The following is a 17,097-nucleotide window of genomic DNA, read 5'->3' as shown; positions in this document are numbered from 1 at the left end:
CGGATGAACTCTGGACGGCTGCAGGCAGCTTATATACCGACCTCCCGCCGCCCACAGGTATTGGCTAATGGCTCTATACTCCGCCCGTAACGGCTAAAACCCCGACTGACCGGTCACGGTTAGCAAACGTGCTAATCTTCCCCCGCTGAAACATGCCGCACAGAACATGTCGGCTGGATCAGCCTCAACTTGCACTTCCATGTGTGGGTGGGTGGTGTTCTAAACCCTTCGGAATCTTGCAATGTAGGTGTTAACCCGGCAGTTGCTGGAGTATTTCGCCACCTGCCTCCTCCACGGGGGGGGGGGGGTGGGGACGTTAAATGTCTCCAGCCGATCGAGAACGAATAGGCACAGCGAAACGCGCGAGGCGGCAAACGAAAGAGCGCGACGAAAGGCTTCTGATTAGCACCTAGAAATTGAATTTCGATGACACTCACTGGGTCAAGGTCAGGTCAGACACCTGAAGTTGGGCTTTCAGTATAGCATGAACTTTAGAACCTCGTACTGGCCGTCTTTCCTCATAAACTCCGTCGACACTGTAACTTTTCATAAAGTGCTGCTTGAATTTTGGATCCCTGTATGGGTCAGCCAGGCATTGGTGAGGGTCAAAGTCAGGTCAACCAGGTAAAAACATATCCCCGAAAATGAAACCGAGCATTTGCAGCAAATGACACATGTTTTATGGGCATTTTCGGCGTAGAACGGTGTTCGTTCATTTTATCATACGAGTGCTTGTTTCGTCAAAAAGATAAATTGAAAATATACATGCATCATGGTCGACAAGCAGTCACGAAAAATTGCCAAGACTCACCTCAAGATTTTGGAAAGAGTAGAACGACAACGACAAATCGACGATAGGCATTGATTGTACATGCAGGTATTGGCAGTCGAACGGCGTTTACCGCATGTCCGTACGTCTGTTTCGTGATTTTATATGATTTTTCAGGCATATGCCATTTTTAGTCGAAAACCCCGAAATCATGACGCTACTAAAACCTCGATGTCTCACAAATTTGGCCAAGCTGTTAGGCACAAAGTTCTGGGAGTGCTTTGCCATTTACCAGCTTCTTAGGTGATGGGAGAGCGTTGAAAATAAGCTTTTAGGCTGTAAATACCGAAGTTTTGTAGTGGATGTTTGTAGACGTTTCTTGACCTATTGTTACACGTTTTTAGTAAACGTTACGATGCGACTTGTGAAAAAATGCGAATTGTGAATGTGTATGATATGCCGACGAATGAAATGAAAACAGCACTACCATCCGGCAGTTATATTGAAACGTGTGCAAATGTGTACTCAGCGCGCGAGAACCTATAAGAACGAAACCACTTAACTATTAGGGGCGGCTCCGACCCCTCTTGTCGAGTCGCCCCCAGTATACCCTTCCCGGTCCAACGACCCATAATGTTTTTATTCGTCAATTCTAGAAACCATCTGAAAGTTGTTGAGAACTGAAAGCTGAGAACGGGAAGTTGTCACACCTGACATTTGGTTCAAGCTGGATCTTTTGACACCAGCTGTATTTTCAGGTCAGGTAAGGTCACTGACCAAACCCCAAACTCCTTGGCCGGAAAACCGATGGGCTTAGCGAGACGAGAAAAAGAGAGCGTTGCTCCAGACTCAGCGACTTGTATGTAACCCATTTTTGGTTCTCAGGTCAACCGGTTACCTCTGAGGTCAGGCAGCTTCACTGTACAGAAGCATGTCTTATTCATCAGCAAACTATTTCAAACAGGTAACCTATCAAGAATTCGGCCCCAATCACCGAGAGGTGATGTAGTGGGACAGCTTGTGACACCTGCAGATTAGTGACGTCACTGGGTGGCCCATGATGACACTTGTGGCGCACCGGTGCCACTGCGGTGAGAGTGGAACTGCGCTAACCGGGCGACCTTCACCTTTTCGTACCGGGGAGAGATGGTGGACTGTGGCTGCTAAATTGACGGGAGAGGTGGGATCGATGGGACTGGTCGGACTACTGGGACCACTGGGTCGGACTGTGGGACCTGTAGGGCTGACCATTGGCTGCCTTTGGACGGGAAGAATTCACCTTTTTCACCGAAGAAGTTGACTTCGGTGAAGTCAACTTGGGGGCTAAATGAATTTACACGGTAGACTGAATGCGCGTCGCTGAGACAGTCAAGTTGTAATAACTGTGTTTTTTATACTTAACTGTCATTTTCTTTCATTTCTGCTTGAACGATGGTTTGCTTGAACGATTGTGTGCGATGGCTAGGTACTGGATTAGTATGTCCCACATGTATCATTCTTATATTTTCAGCTTTCTCTTCACATATTAAGTATGCTCAGTCTTGGTGGGCTAAGTTTATCCGTACGAGAACATAACAGCTCTGCATTTATAATAGCCATTCAAAATAGCTACACCACTGTAAAGCAACGTATAAAGGCATACCAATGCACATTGCACATAAATCATTATATAAACTTTGACTGTGCAGTGTCCATCAAGACAGACAGAAGAGTCGTCTCTTGTCAATCATATCTTCAAAAGACATGACATAAGACAAGAATGTGTTTGTGTCTTGACAAAGCAAAGCATTAACCCTCGCACGACCAGGCCATTTCTCATAACACGAACGACCAGGGGGGGTTGTTACGACCCCCCCCCCTGGCGTTTCGAAACGGAAGGTCGTAGAGCTTAGCGCAAAAAACCAACGGATTGCTCTCAACGAGATCTCGCGATTGGTGGTATATTTTTTTGGTCCTAGGTCAACATTTGACCTACTTATGACCGGTCAAAGGTCAAATTTTCCGAAAAAATCAAACTTTTTCAACTTTCCGCGGCGATTGCGGCAAAACGGTGGGAGATATCGACTTGAAACCTTCACTATCGTGTTCCTTGATCAATTCTCTATCGTTTGGTATGTATTTCGTTTCCCTAGCTCTAAAAATGGCGCGTTGGGAGCGCCGGAAGTCGGCAAGGTCACAGTCGGCGGCAGAAATTCGAAAAATCAAAATTTAAATTTTTGAAATCTGATTGTATTTTTGGATTTGGGAGGTCCATTTGCTCCCTATAGAAGCTGATATTGCTGCATATTCCCATTGAGGTGACAAGAATTAGCAAAATAGTGGTTCGGGCGCTTTTCAAAAATAGTACCGGACGCTGTTCCTCTTGTGACGTCATAGCTCCGTGACCTGACCTGACCTGACCCGGTCAATTTTCTTGCACCACACGATAGCCAATGCTTGCCCCAACATGCATGGGAAGTTTCATCATGATCCATCAAACAATGTGGGTATCACCGGCAGAAAACCTAGGGATTCGGCGCACACGTTTGGTAACTGTCGGCCGGAGGCTGTACCTCTTATGACGTCATAACTCCGTGACCTGACATGACCCGATCAATTTTTTTCGGCAAAAGATGCGCAAAGGTTGCCCCAGAGGGTATTGAAAATTTCAGCCCGCTACGACAAGCCGTTTAGCGTGCACTTCGAAAAAACCTCAGGGGGGGGGGGTGATACAACCCCCCCCCCCCCCCTAGGCGTTCTAGGGTTAAAGTGAATCTCATTGCGACATGGGAGCAAGGTTTTTCTAAAAAACGAGGATGACCCGTTCTCATCAGTGATAATCACCTTTGCATGCGGCTGACCGCATAATCAGGACTGATAATAAAGTTATCCAATCTGATAAAACCGGCCTTCCAAATACCTGACCTCTGCGCTGAGAGCATTGCTCCGGAACCGGTTTGAAATGACGTCACCACAGTCGGGTCCATTCAGAGGCTTCACGCCTCTGTAAAGAGGCGCATTTGACAGTCATCTTCGCCCTTGGGGCATGTTGCGTGCGCGTCACTTGAGCAATTCGCGGTCGGTGTTTTCAAAGCCAGCAACGAGAGACGCATTTAGCATACCATCGTTTACACATTTATAGACAGTTGCGAAGAAGGAGGGGCAGAAAGGAAGCTAGGCAGGTAATAAGGGTAAAATGAAGAGACAAGATCAGCGACAAAGACAGAGACAGAGACAGACAAGACGGACAGATGACTCAAGAAGGACAGACACTAGACAGGTGGTTCTGCGGTTGACGAGCTCAGTGTGCGGAATGGCACGTAGCCTGTCGTTGAAACGTCTCCGGGTCATTAATCACCACGCTTCCCCCCGCGGTGTTTCATCACAGCAAGACGTGCCGCACCGCAGTGACGGCTCATAGCGGGTGGAGAATGAAAGGGTGACGGACAGTCCGTGAGGAGCTGCGCCGACACACAGACATGTAGACACAGAGGGTGGGGAGCAGTGCTCTGCGGAGGGTGGACCGAGTTGAGAAAATGTCTGGATCGGATGTCACAATCCGACTTACGCACTGGGTAGTGCGGCACAGATTAGAGCTGATCGGATTTGGTACGCCAAGGAGAAGGATTATTGCAGATGAGGTGATTTGATCAGCATGTGACTCGTCATTAATCGAATCTATGCATCGTGATATCTGGTTCAGCTGAATGTTGGCCAACAACAAACTAGCACTAAGGGGGTTGCATATCACCTAACGTTATATACGGCCTTGATCAGAGGGCTTGAAGAATAAATATTATCTATCAAAAATAGAAATGTAAGTGAAAAAAATGACTAAAACCCAAATGCCTTCTTCACTCAATATCCAGCCGAACCCCTCCTGCAGTTTGAATAACACTCCTGAATACTTGTATGCATGTATGTAGTGTCATCTGATAAGTCCGTGAATACGGAATGCGGCATTACCCTGGATTACGGCAAATTTTGACACAGATGTGCAAAAAATGCCCGACAACCAACACACAAGAATCTGCGCACATCTTACAGACAAAAATGAATGGATGTTTTGTAGGCTTATGCAGCATACTAAACCTTTGCCCTGGATGACCTGAATCAAAATTCTTGATCTCAAACAACGCGCTGTAAAACTCCATCAGAAACATACTATAAGACAGGCCAGCTTGCGGGTCATCAACCGACTGAAATCGATCGACGGCTTATTCTTAGCGGGTCACACTGGGGCCAGGGCTAATTACGTCAACAGGTCCGAGATAACGTCCTCCCATGGCTGTGGTTCTAGCACGACTTTAGGAGTGCTAACCCTCGCCCGTAGAGGGGGGTCGACGGACCCCCTCGGTTTTTCGCGAATAACTCACGTAAAAAGCGGCCGATTGTACTAACCCTCGCCCGTAGAGGGGGGGGGGGGTCGAACGGTTCTAAGTCGAACGGAAGTGGTTCTAAGCGTTCAAACATGTGATATGGTGTTGGTCCCATGCATTAGGGTGGGTGTCAAGGTCACCTGAAGGACAGGTCAGGTCATTGACCTTTGGTGACCTCTGTTCACTTTTTCGAGTTTTACATGATTCTAGGCTAGGTTTTGGAGCTGAATTCGAATTTAGCAACCATATGAACATTTGCGAAGTAGTTTTGGTGCCTTTGTAACATGTTACGAAGCTGTCAGAGGCGGTTGACACCTACTACAAATACTCGGCAGGACTTCTACTGGTTGACGTGACCTGACCCGACCTGGCCTAAATGCATGAAGGCAACATCTGCGATCAAAACTAACATAATATTCGTGATCAGCACCCCGAAAAACCTTATAGCACACACAGAAAAATATTAACACCGTTAGCGGTGTAATTGCACAGTACATATCTGAGCACTTGAGGAAAGTTAATTTAGTCCCTTCCCCGCTTAAATTACTCGCGCTTCCAAATGAACACCAGGAAGAAGGTAATAGAACACTGTTAGGAGGGTTGGGTGTTTTGCTACATGTAGTAAAACACCCAACCCTCCTAACAGTGTTCTATTACCTTCTTCCTGGTGTTCATTTGGAAGCGCGAGTAATTTAAGCGGGGAAGGGACTAAATTAACTTTCCTCAAGTGCTCAGATATGTACTGTGCAATTACACCGCTAACGGTGTCAATATTTTTCTGTGTGCAGCTATCCTTTACGACGTTCTAACGAGTCCGATTTTCCCGACTTTTGGGTTATTGACCTGACCTGGAAGGTCAACCAATGACCTAGGACCTTAAAATTAGGCATCATCGGCTTTCTCTCGTCACTGGCAACACGCTCGTTTTTCCACAAAGCTCTAGCTCAACCAGGTGGGAAGGGGGGCATATGTATACGCTCGCGGCTGGAAAAACACCAATACGAGCGAGGGTTAACGAAACTGACAGCTAGATTCAGATCTGCTCTAACGACCTGAAGGAAGGAATCATTCGCACAATCTGTGTGCCATGAACACAATGTCAATTTTGACACGTTAAACATTCAAAGAGATATGTGTCTCAATTAGGACACGAATGATTTGCGCTATAACGCGCATTATTTGCCATCATACAAGAATGTACTGGCTTTGTTTTCATAACGAGCGAAGATGAGGAGCAAACCAGCGCACCGACCTCTCTTTGTGACAAATAATCACCATCACGGTGGCGATAGAGCTGCACTGAGAGCTCCGTTATTAAAACACAATCGACCGGACGACGGCACGAAGACACAGGGTGAAGACCCGACCGTGTGATTTCATCACCTTCACCTCATAAGCGGGACATCAGCTGCAGCGATGTAGCCACCGGTGCATGACAGCTACCCGATTGGAGGTCGTCCCCCAGTTTCGTGCAGTCGTCTGTCCACTCTTCTCTCATCTCCCCGCCCAGTTGCCGCGGGCGACCACGCAACCGCCGGCCCCCGCTCAGACAGGTCACGGCACTCGGACAACCACGTGACTGGCTACTGTAACACCGGCGCGCCGTTGCCGACGGTCACGTGACCCGGTCAGTGCGGGTGGCGTGTGGCGGTCAGCGGGTCGAGGTCGGGGGCAGCCTTATAAGCCGTCTGGGAAATGTGAGGGACATCACTCTTCGGTCGGCAGCGCTTCTTCTATCATCACGTGCAAACGGAGCTATGAAGCTGGTGAGTGAAAGGAGAGAGAGAGAGAGAGAGAGAGAGAGAGAGAGAGAGAGAGAGAGAGAGAGAGAGAGAGAGAGAGAGAGAGAGAGAGAGAGAGAGAGAGAGGGAGAGGCATCAGAGGCATCAGCACTGGTTCGTGGGGTAATTCAACGTAGGTGAAATGAAATGTGGATGGAGTCACGAAGGAAACATTATATGCTGCGCCGGAAAGAAGTATTCAAAGACGGAAAGTTCTCTAATCATTTTTGGCTCTTTGGTTATAAAGATTTAGTGTCTCATAATGACCGTCGTTTTACCCATTTCACGTTTTACCATCTTGTTTCAGTTCGTCATCTCTTGTCTGGCTGCGCTGGCTGCGGCAGCTCCTCAGCAGTTTGTCGACCAGTTCGGCAACCAGCAGTTCGTCAGCGACGGCAACCAGTTCGTCAGCGATGGCCAGTTCGTCAGCGACAACCAGCAGTTTGTCAGCGATGGCCAGTTCGTCACCGACAACAACCAACAGTTTGTCAGCGGCGGACAGAGTTTTGGTTCTAACAATGGAGTGAGGACCGTCAACTCGCGGTTTGAGCAGGATCAGACGGGAAACTTCCAGTACGCCTACGAGCTGAGCGACGGAACGAAGGTGAGATACTGGACAAATGTCTGCGAATTCTACCGGTCGGGTAATGGGAATAATATCTGAGAAATATACTTTGCTGGAAGCACGGAGCCTCCGTCTATTGTACGCATAATCGTAGAGTTTTTCACAAGCGATCCATTCTACAAATGCTAACGGTCCGTCGGTCCTGATTCAAAGTTCGATCCATACAAAGCATTCATTCATTAGTTCCAAAAAAAATTGAGAAACGGGGACTTTACCGAACCACTTTTATGATCCGTTACTATCAAAATACCCTTGAAATATTAATTGTGTACTTTAAAACAATGAAACATTATATGTTCTCGACTCAATTCTATGCCGCGCATCCGTTATGGGATGTCCAGTTTCAGTCGGGTGCAGATTTACAAAGGCTTGTGAGGATTTACAAATGCTTTCCCTTCTGTGCTGAGAAGGTTTGGAGGTCGCACGTCTGGCAATAGTGTGAAATATGCGACGTAAGACTCGCTCACTTGAGATGTCTTTTTGCAATACTCACACCCTCAGAGGCGCTAGATTCCATAGTTTTATCGCCACCCTTGATGGGAAAGTACGAGTAAGTTACATAAACACGGTAAATGATGCAACAATAAGTTATATGATACTTGAGGCAACGACAGGAATGCGGTAGGCTATAGACCACAAACAGTCTTCGCTTTCTCGGCAAACTTTTGGCCTTCCAAACCTCCAGCTATCACTAATACTTCCACAAGTCCAAATCCTCTTGTATCCTGGCCCTCCGAAAAAGTCCCGGGTGAAGCTTTATGCTACTGGTGTTGCTATGCGCCAACGTTCCAGGATGCTCGTCTGCAGTAAACAACTCGTTTGACATAAGCGGTTTTGTGTGCTCCTCAGGCTGAGCAGGTGGGACGCTCGACCCCGGGCTCCCAGCCTGAAACCGGAAGCCTGGAGCAGCAGGGAAGCTTCGAGTTCGTCGGTGACGACGGCAACACCTACCGTGTGGACTACACCGCCAACGAGGGTGGCTTCCAGCCGCAGGCCGCCCACCTGCCAGTGGCGCCGGCTCAGATTCCCGAGTACGCCCAGCTGAGGCAGGAGCACCCGGAGCTCTTCTGGGCCGAGAACGGAGGAGCCGTCATCCAGCAGCAGCCGCAGCAGTTTGACAACCAGCAGTTCAGCAGCCAGCAGTTCGATAACCAGCAGTTCAGCAGTCAGCAGTTCGATAACCAGCAATTCAGTAACCAGTTTGACAGCCAGCAGGTGCAAGTTCTGGGACAGTTCATCAACTAAGCTCGCAGGCTGACTGAAAGAACACCTTGCTAAATCATTGTTTCTTTCGCAATGTGCGTATGTGGTTTGGATGTGCTCATAAAGCAGTTCGCGGTGCCAAGAGATAGACGTGCGTTTTAGCACTTGTGACATGTGCTCAGTGTTTTTTTTTTTTTTTTTTTTGTTCTTGCATTTAGGTTGAGTGGTCTCCAGCTATTAGCGTTAGCAATGGCTGCTTGTGAAACGTGTATTGTGTAATGTGTATCTCTGTCGATGAAAATACATTGGCTCGATAGGCGTTATCACAAGTGTATTCGCGGCTATTGGGGCGACGTAAGAAAAGAAGAAACCAGCTGGCCCCAAGAACTTTAAATTATCAGTTAGCATGCACCTTTTCCTTGATGTGTAGAGAATTTACCATTATTTGTTACAGAAAATTGCATTTAAAATCTTCCATTTATGCTTTTTTCATCGTTTGCACAATATGTTCTTTTACTAAGCTAGAAACACTAATTAGAAATAGTTCCCGCATCATCAAGAACAATAGGGAAGGCTTGAAGTGAATAAAATAATTTAAACGGTTTTGTAATCTATGTGCAGGCACTTCTAAAATTGCCTGTAGAAATATTGAAGACAAAAGTTCAACTTTTTCACAAGACGGATGTCTATAAACCTATTTAACTTGTGACAACTCAGCCGGTATTTCGTCGCCTACAGCCCAGCTTTCCCTAGTGACCGATAGAGGCGCTGCTATCGATGTCCGCCCGTGCCGCCTAACGTCGCATACATTTACATTGTTAGCTTGCAAACGATATTTTGATATATGAGTTTCCGTCCAATAGTTTCCAAAATTTCATATATGATCAGAAAAGTTGCATCATAATTGCATTGGAATTATTTGCTGCTCAAATGATCGATATGTCCTACGACTTCTTACATTCAATAAATATAAATAAACTGTTTTGCTTTCAGATCATTAACCCTCGCATGTGTAGGGGGGGTCGGATGGACCCCCCATGGTTTTTCGCAAATAACTCGCGTAAAAAGCGGCTGATTGCGACGAAACTTTCAGTACCCTCGCATTGATCAATTTTACACCTACCCTGAAAATTTCATGACTCTGACCCAAATGACCTTTGACCTGTGACCTCTTTTCCGAGACCATGTTTGGCCGGAATCGCGATTCCGCGTATGTCGGCTCGTATTAGCCGCGCGTTTGCAAGCTTTTCGTGGTTTCAAACGTTCAAACATGTGATTTGATGTTGCTCCCATGCATTAGGGTGGGTGTCAAGGTCACCTGAAGGTCAGGTCAGGTCATTGACCCTTGGTGACCTCGGGTGACCTCGGTTCACTTTTTCGAGTTTTACATGTTTCTAGGCTAGTTTTTGGAGCTGAATTCGAATTTAGCAACCATTTGAACATTTACGAAGTAGTTTTGGTGCCTTCGTAACATGTTACGAAGCTGTCAGAGGCGGTTGACACGTACTACGAATTCCCGTCACGACGCCTACTGGTTGACCTGACCTGACCTGTTTATTGATCGGTTAAAAAAGTGACCCGCACAAGTTAGTTGATAGCCTGGAGGTCCCGCATTGCACTTTAGCACCTGCACCAGTGGGTCACTGTCTCTCTCGCACGTGTGCTGCCCAAAAGGCGTTTCTTTATTAGCCATATCAATTTTCAGCACCTACCTTTTTGTGATACCTATTTATTAATTAACACTGAAGAAGATGCACCTCCCTTACCTTCCTTACCTTTCTTTCTATGCCGACAAGGGGCGAATTAATGCACATTAACCCGCGCCCGGCTGGGGGTCCTGGATCTCCACGCCCTGCTGGGGGGTGTTTGAACACCCCCCCCTTCTAACTCGGCTCCTGGGCCACGTAGCGATACGCGGAAGGCGGCGTTCGAAAGAGCGTCAAAAATAATGACGAAATCACTTCGGTCAATTTTTTGGTCAGGTCAAAGGTCAGGTCACCAGAGGTCATTGAAGGCAAAATTTCGCCGATTTCCAGGTCGAATGTAGAAAATTTCCAAGAAGCCAACGCATAACTCGGGAACCAATAGAGCTACAGCGCAGCGGAAAAGCGCATTCGATAGCCCTATTAACACCCTTCCTGAGTTCTCTCAGAATTGACCTATCTTCAACGGTTTTGCCTGCAGGGGCAAAAACTGCCAAAATAGCCGATTTTTTCTGAAACAGTTTTTTTGCGATAACTTTTGACCCAAGCCTTGTACGAGCTTACTTTTACCGGCATCGTGTGTCTCTCGTCAAGACGCATCGAATGAACTTTAACTTGACCTTGAAAGGTCAACTTGAAAATTTGACCTCAGGTCAAGGTCATGACCTGACCGGAAAGGGTCATGTTGCATATCAGTCGATCCGTATCGTCGAGCTGAACACATCTAAGGCGTTTTCATCGCTCTAGCATGCCTCTATCAAAAGTTATTTGCGAAAAAACTGTTAGATACCATTCGTGACCCAAGATGACCTCAGGGCATAAACAGGGGTCACGGACACCATTTTCATGTTCAGTGTGTCTAAAACACTTGTAATTCAGTGTTTGGAAGTGTTTATAATGTCTTTCGTCCAAAAGAGGCGCATTTCAATTTTCTCCCATTGACTTATAATGGGGAGGTCGCAAAATTGACCTGACCTTAGGTCATCGATATAAAAATTCTGAGATATACATTTTGTACATGCTATTGCTCTTAGCAATCGCTGAAAGTTTCAAAGCGATCGGTCACTCGGTGTAACAATGACAGACATTGAAACTTTTTATGAGGTGAGGTCACTTCAAGTGACCTGGTGACCTGACCTTGAATGACCTTGGTCTGAAATTTTCACAACATGTGTAGAATTGATGTATGATAAGGTGTACCAAAAACGGCGGCGCTCCGCGCCGCCGTTTTTGAGATATTCGCGAAAAACCACAAGGGGGGGTGTTCAAACACCCCCCCCCCAGCAGGGCGCGGGTTAACGGTTGCAAAGCGGATTCGTAAGAACGTCACAAGATACCAGAGCTTTGAGACGTCTCAGGATAAGTCTTTTGGCTATTTATAAATCCAACTGAACTACCTACATCCGCCTAGCACCGCCGGGCGCCGAGGGAAGCACAGCAGACACAGATCAGTGGGCATTTATGAAAAATACTGCCATGACACTGTCGCCGTCGCTAGCTCTGTACCTATATCCAGTAGTCATTACTCATTACTCACTGTTCTTATATGCGTAATTATCACACACAGGGGAATTCATGATTCGATGTGTCCTTGGTCCATGTCTCACAGGTCGCGAGCCATTGATGCGTCGGTGACGTGACAAAAACGACGGTGTCGTTGCGTCATATGACGGCGATGTCTTCCCTTTCATAGCGGGCCAGACGGGTGATGCTGCTTGCGCAAGACCCCATGAACAAGCGAAAAACAGACACTGTGCACGTCAAATGAATGCCTGCAACGCTACACGAACAGGTTATAGCGGATAAACAGACCCGTTCGTGTAGAACTGCACCATATAGGTATGCTGACTAGACGCTGATTGCTAAGTTGACACGCAAATAAGTGTTTAATAGATGGAGTTGGGTAGAAAATTCATCACACCAAGGTAGCCAGGTTAGCCAGGTAGAGCGCTTCTGAAGATACAGATACAGATACAGATGCAGATATATTCGAGCCAGATCCACTCAATGGAGTGGCTTTCCACAAGCTCACGTCATACGATGGGGGACGTCATTGAAGACAATGAAGAAACGTGGAGACATTGAAGCCCGTGAAGGACATTGAAGAAACGTGGGGACAACAATGAAATTAGTAGCCGCGAATCTGGGGAACAAACGACCTCTCATGCAGGGTTGTATACCAATCAAGTCGATTGAATTGATTGATTTGATTCAACGCATATTTTGAGTTGATTGGATTGAGTCGATTGACTTTTCGAGATGACTGGTTGACTGACTCGTTTGACTTTAGCGACTGGTTGACTGATTTGATTCCCGAAAATTAGTGACTCGTATGATTGAGTCGATTGAATGGAAAGTTCAAATAAGTTTTAGTTGACGAAAAATAATGACACCAATTGATGACATCAAAGATCACAAAACTACACTGAAAACTGCTTGTCATCACAACTGCAATTATGGGGTAGATGGCCAAATAAAGAACAGGGCCTAAACATGAACAGCCAACTTTGACTTTTAACTGTAATAACTGCTCCAATCCTGGTGATAGAACCTGACGATGCACCTACCTACCTTTCTGCACTCAGCAGGAAACTTTTTTTTTTAATCCAGATGATAAAGTGCAAGGCCCTATATACTAATAAAGTGTGATTAATTAATAATTAACATCTCCACATCTCCCTCCACATCTCCTCAGAAACAACCCACTGAACTCTATAAATATCTGAAACCCCTACAAAAATAACTGAAACAAAAGCGCCGTTTTCGTCTCACTAATTACAGTAGCTAATTTGCTGCATTGTTTAATTTGCAGCAGAACGTTTGTTGATCCTTTTCTCCTGAGAGCCTAAGCATAACATATTTAATATATTTCATTTTCCTTAAAATATTTTACAGAATATTATTAAGTGGTTTTATTTCAAATGAAATAATAAATAAAACGAAATTGGTGTTGTACAACCGATTTATTTTATGATGATCTACCATACTACATGATAATCAATGACGTCATCTTACCAAAAAATCAAAAGACGTAGAATAGGGATTTATAAAAGCTTAGCATTTTTTTTTCAAAACATTTATTTCACGCAGACATGAAACCTTCATAAAGAGACAAGGCACGCAACTCAGATCAAAACAAAAAAGCAGCTAGTCCCCGTGCTCTTACAATCCCTCCTCTCCCATCCCTTCTGCGAAAGAAAAAAAAAACACAGACAAACATCGCCGTCCGGCCCGATGCCATGCCACACTCAACATTTGGATGTTTGGCACCGTCCAGATCACATGGTCAGCGGCTGCAGCGGCTACCCACACAGATGGTCAGCGGCTGCACACATAAATGGTCGCGCGACTAGTGTCTTAACAATCGGGAGCTTAGCATACTTATTGGCAAAACGTTTTCTTCGTTTTTCGCAGTCGCACCGTGCCGTTTTCGCGTTTTAATTTTCATTCTCCCTACTTCCTTTTTCCTTAACTTATCCTGTGGTTCCGAGTCCCTGTCCTCTCCATTTCCTTTTAAATATATTTTTAATGCTCATCCCTATCCCCCAGTCCTAACAGTTTCAAATTGTATTGCAATAAAATGTTTTGAATTCTTCACATATAACCTATCTACCTTCGTTGGTACTGTTGGTAGCCAGTGACACATCTAGGCAGGTAAGTAGGCACCTACCTGCTGTCCTGCTGTCTTCATAAAGCATACCTAATGAAGTTGTCAAATTTGTAGCACATTTTCAACACTTTCATTATTCATATGGTGTCAGTGTGGCATGAAACCTAGCTAGGTTCATTATGTTCAGGGTTCAATTCAGAAGAGCTCCGCATAACTCACATAAGAGACAGACAGGGGCTTTACACGGGGTAGATGGCCTGATGACTTAGCTGGAATATGGCCAAAATTAAATTGACAACTTTTAGGTGAAAGGTGGTGATTTGGGTTAAGGGGCGTTTGTTGAAGTCAACTACTGGGTTATTTTGCACCCATAAAATGAAACTTCTGCTCCAATTCTACCCATTGAACCTCAATATCATGATCCACCTGTCCATCACTAGCCTTCCTTATACATAGAAACTTTGAATGGCATTGCAATTTATAATTTTAAATGACAATATTTTTATGTTTCTTCTGTAGGTAGGTAGGTAGGTAGGTAGGTACATCAGACTGCTATGGACACTTTTCCAAGTTGGTGGGGCAAAAAACCTAATGTATGTCTTGGTTTGAGTCGTTTGATTGAGTTGATTGATTCCTTTCATTGTCGCGTTTGAGTCGATTGAATCAATTCCCGAAAACTGCTCTGACTTGATTGATTTGATTGGTTTCCCAAATTTGTCGTGATTGAATTGATTGCTATTGATTGAGTCGTATACAACCCTGCTCTCATGTCACGGTAACGAAGGAACTCTGGCGTGAGGACCCATGTCTTATAATTCAGTTTTTCAATGCTTTCCTTGAAATAAAAGTAAACAAATTTATTAGACCAGCAGAATAATTGTAGTTTTCAAAACTGTGTTTTTCCTTTATAACGCTCACGGTTGCTGACAGTGCTAGCGCGGTGTCAACACTTTTAGCAATGTTGAAAGACCGGAGCATAGGTTTTGAACGCACAAAACGCAATAGGCAGCGAATATAAATGCGAACGTAACATATATATTGAGCAACAAACTATTCCTTCATCCACAGTCGTCTCCCTTTCACTTAACGACATCCCGAAAATCCGTTTATTTTACACTCGTACACTCAACACCAGTGTCAAAAATTCACACCTGCGTAAACGTTACAGCAACGCTGCTAAACGAGTATTTCTCGCTCACGCACGTGCATGACTGCACATTGGGCCCTGTCGGTCAATTATGGCTGGTCGCTGACGGCTGTCGCGCTGGGGCGACGGCTAATATGAAACAGGACGGCTGGTCCGGATTGGCCTCGGAGACGAATAAGCCGGTATATATGACGTGTGTCGACTCAGAGTGGGCATTACAAGGTGTCAGCTTGACGTGCGAGGGTAGTCTAGTGCGACAACATGAAACTGGTGAGCGCAGTGACGAGTTGGGTTGTACAGAATCAAAACATGAGAGTGACGTTTTAGTGTGGTGCCACAACGATAGTGATTTAAAAGTGCTACCTGTGGAAGGCCTGCCTCTTTGCGTTGTCTGTTCCCAACGGTTCCCGTTGCAGGATTGATTATGCATTCTGCTTTGTCTTCCCAGGCTGGTATGCTGATGATGGCGGCGGTGGCAGCGGCTGCCCCTCAGTTTGAATTAGGCGACCAGCAACAGCTCATCAGTGGCCAGCCATTGATTCGGATCATCAGTCAGAAATATGAACAGGATCCAGTCGGAAACTACGAGTACTTCTATGAACAGGACGACGGACAAAGGGTAAGAAGGATGGAGAGAAATATCGCAATTCAGGTGTAGTAAATTATTTTAGATCTGTTTGTGCATAAGCCTTTCTTTCAACCACTAGTATTTTGTAGGGAAACAAAAACATTTTGAATGCTCGTATATACGAATATTTTTTTGCATGGAGTCTGTGAAAGAGGCAGGAGCATTACATTTTAGGTAGCTAATTTCATTGCAAGGCGTAAATTTTTCTTAGCGACTTTCCAAAAATAATACGACAAATTATATGTGTAATATGCATAGATCATTAGCATAAGTATATCTAATTGAGGTACCGTATTACTCCGAAAGTGTCAGCTTTAGGGTCTAACTATCATTATCGTCCTGTTTTACTTCAGATGTTGGAGGCCGGCCGGGTTCAGCCTGGACCTCAGCCCGAAACCGGAAGCCTTGAGCAGCAAGGTTACTACGAGTACATCGGCGATGACGGCAACACCTACCGCGTCGACTACTTGGCCAACGAGGGAGGTTTTCAGCCTCGTGCTCCGCATCTGCCGCAGGCGCCGGCTCAGATTCCCGAGTACGCCCAGCTGAGGCAGGAGCACCCAGAGCTGTTCTGGGCTGAGAACCAGGGCGTCATCTTCAACGACCAGCAGTTCGTTCAGCAGCAGCAGTTTTCTCAGCCTCAGCAAGATTTCAGCCAGTCTCAGTTGTTTGACCAGCCCCAGCAGCTGGTCCAGCAGGATCTCCTCCAGCCTCAGCAGGTTGTTCAGCAGGATGTCAGCCAGGCTCAGCAGTTCACGCAGGAGTCCAGCCAGTCGCCGGAAAACACCAACGTCCCACAGCAGTTCATAAGCCCGCAGTCGAGCGGAAAACAGCAGTTCGGTGGCAGCGGCGCCGACGTGCCAGTAATTTTGCTCTGAATATTGTTTTCTGTTTGTAACATGGTGTACACCAAATATTGTTCCTTGTTGTTGTTACCAATAGTCAGTGAGCTAGTGACGTTAAATGCAGTGGATATTACGTTTGCCGAGTTTGATTGCATTGCAGTGAATACAAATGCTCAGCAACCGCTTCTTGTTTGGCAAGCAGAACGCACAATTGCATCTTGTTCTTTCTTAACAAGGAACAAAAATGATAGACGAACGCGTTTCGGCTAAATCGCCGTCATCAGCGTCTTTTTAGACGCTGAGTCATCAGCGTCTTTTTAGACGCCAGCGTCTTTTTAGACGCTGATGTTCGTCTATCATTTTTGTTCCGTGTTATTATACTTGTCTGAACTGAAATACACTTGTTCTTTCTCTGCGATATGGAATTG

At 45.8% G+C, this 17,097-nt stretch overlaps 2 protein-coding genes across 2 annotated transcripts; both read left to right on the top strand.

The window, feature by feature from the left end:
• Positions 1 to 6,728: 6,728 nt before the first annotated feature.
• LOC122391816 lies at positions 6,729 to 9,053 on the top strand. Its single transcript, XM_043386110.1, has 3 exons — positions 6,729 to 6,893; positions 7,216 to 7,512; positions 8,383 to 9,053. Exons 1-3 carry the CDS (start codon positions 6,885 to 6,887, stop codon positions 8,776 to 8,778), a joined length of 702 nt encoding a protein of 233 aa, XP_043242045.1. The 5' UTR covers positions 6,729 to 6,884; the 3' UTR covers positions 8,779 to 9,053.
• A 6,404-nt stretch (positions 9,054 to 15,457) lies between these two features.
• Positions 15,458 to 16,702, top strand: LOC122391811 (cuticle protein 2-like). The gene is made up of 3 exons (XM_043386105.1): positions 15,458 to 15,466; positions 15,645 to 15,815; positions 16,178 to 16,702. The coding sequence occupies exons 1-3, from the start codon at positions 15,458 to 15,460 to the stop codon at positions 16,700 to 16,702; spliced, it is 705 nt and encodes a 234-aa protein (XP_043242040.1).
• Positions 16,703 to 17,097: the final 395 nt, after the last annotated feature.

Source organism: Amphibalanus amphitrite, unplaced genomic scaffold, assembly GCF_019059575.1.
Source record: "Amphibalanus amphitrite isolate SeventyFive unplaced genomic scaffold, NRLGWU_Aamphi_draft 000456F_arrow, whole genome shotgun sequence".
Classification (NCBI taxonomy): domain Eukaryota; kingdom Metazoa; phylum Arthropoda; class Thecostraca; order Balanomorpha; family Balanidae; genus Amphibalanus; species Amphibalanus amphitrite.
This window is presented reverse-complemented; position numbering and strand designations above follow the sequence as displayed.

Coding starts and splice junctions, on each gene's coding strand:
- LOC122391811 (XM_043386105.1), top strand. Junction 15,816..16,177: donor AACAGGACGACGGACAAAGG/GTAAGAAGGATG, acceptor GTTTTACTTCAG/ATGTTGGAGGCCGGCCGGGT.
- LOC122391816 (XM_043386110.1), top strand. Junction 7,513..8,382: donor AGCTGAGCGACGGAACGAAG/GTGAGATACTGG, acceptor TGTGCTCCTCAG/GCTGAGCAGGTGGGACGCTC.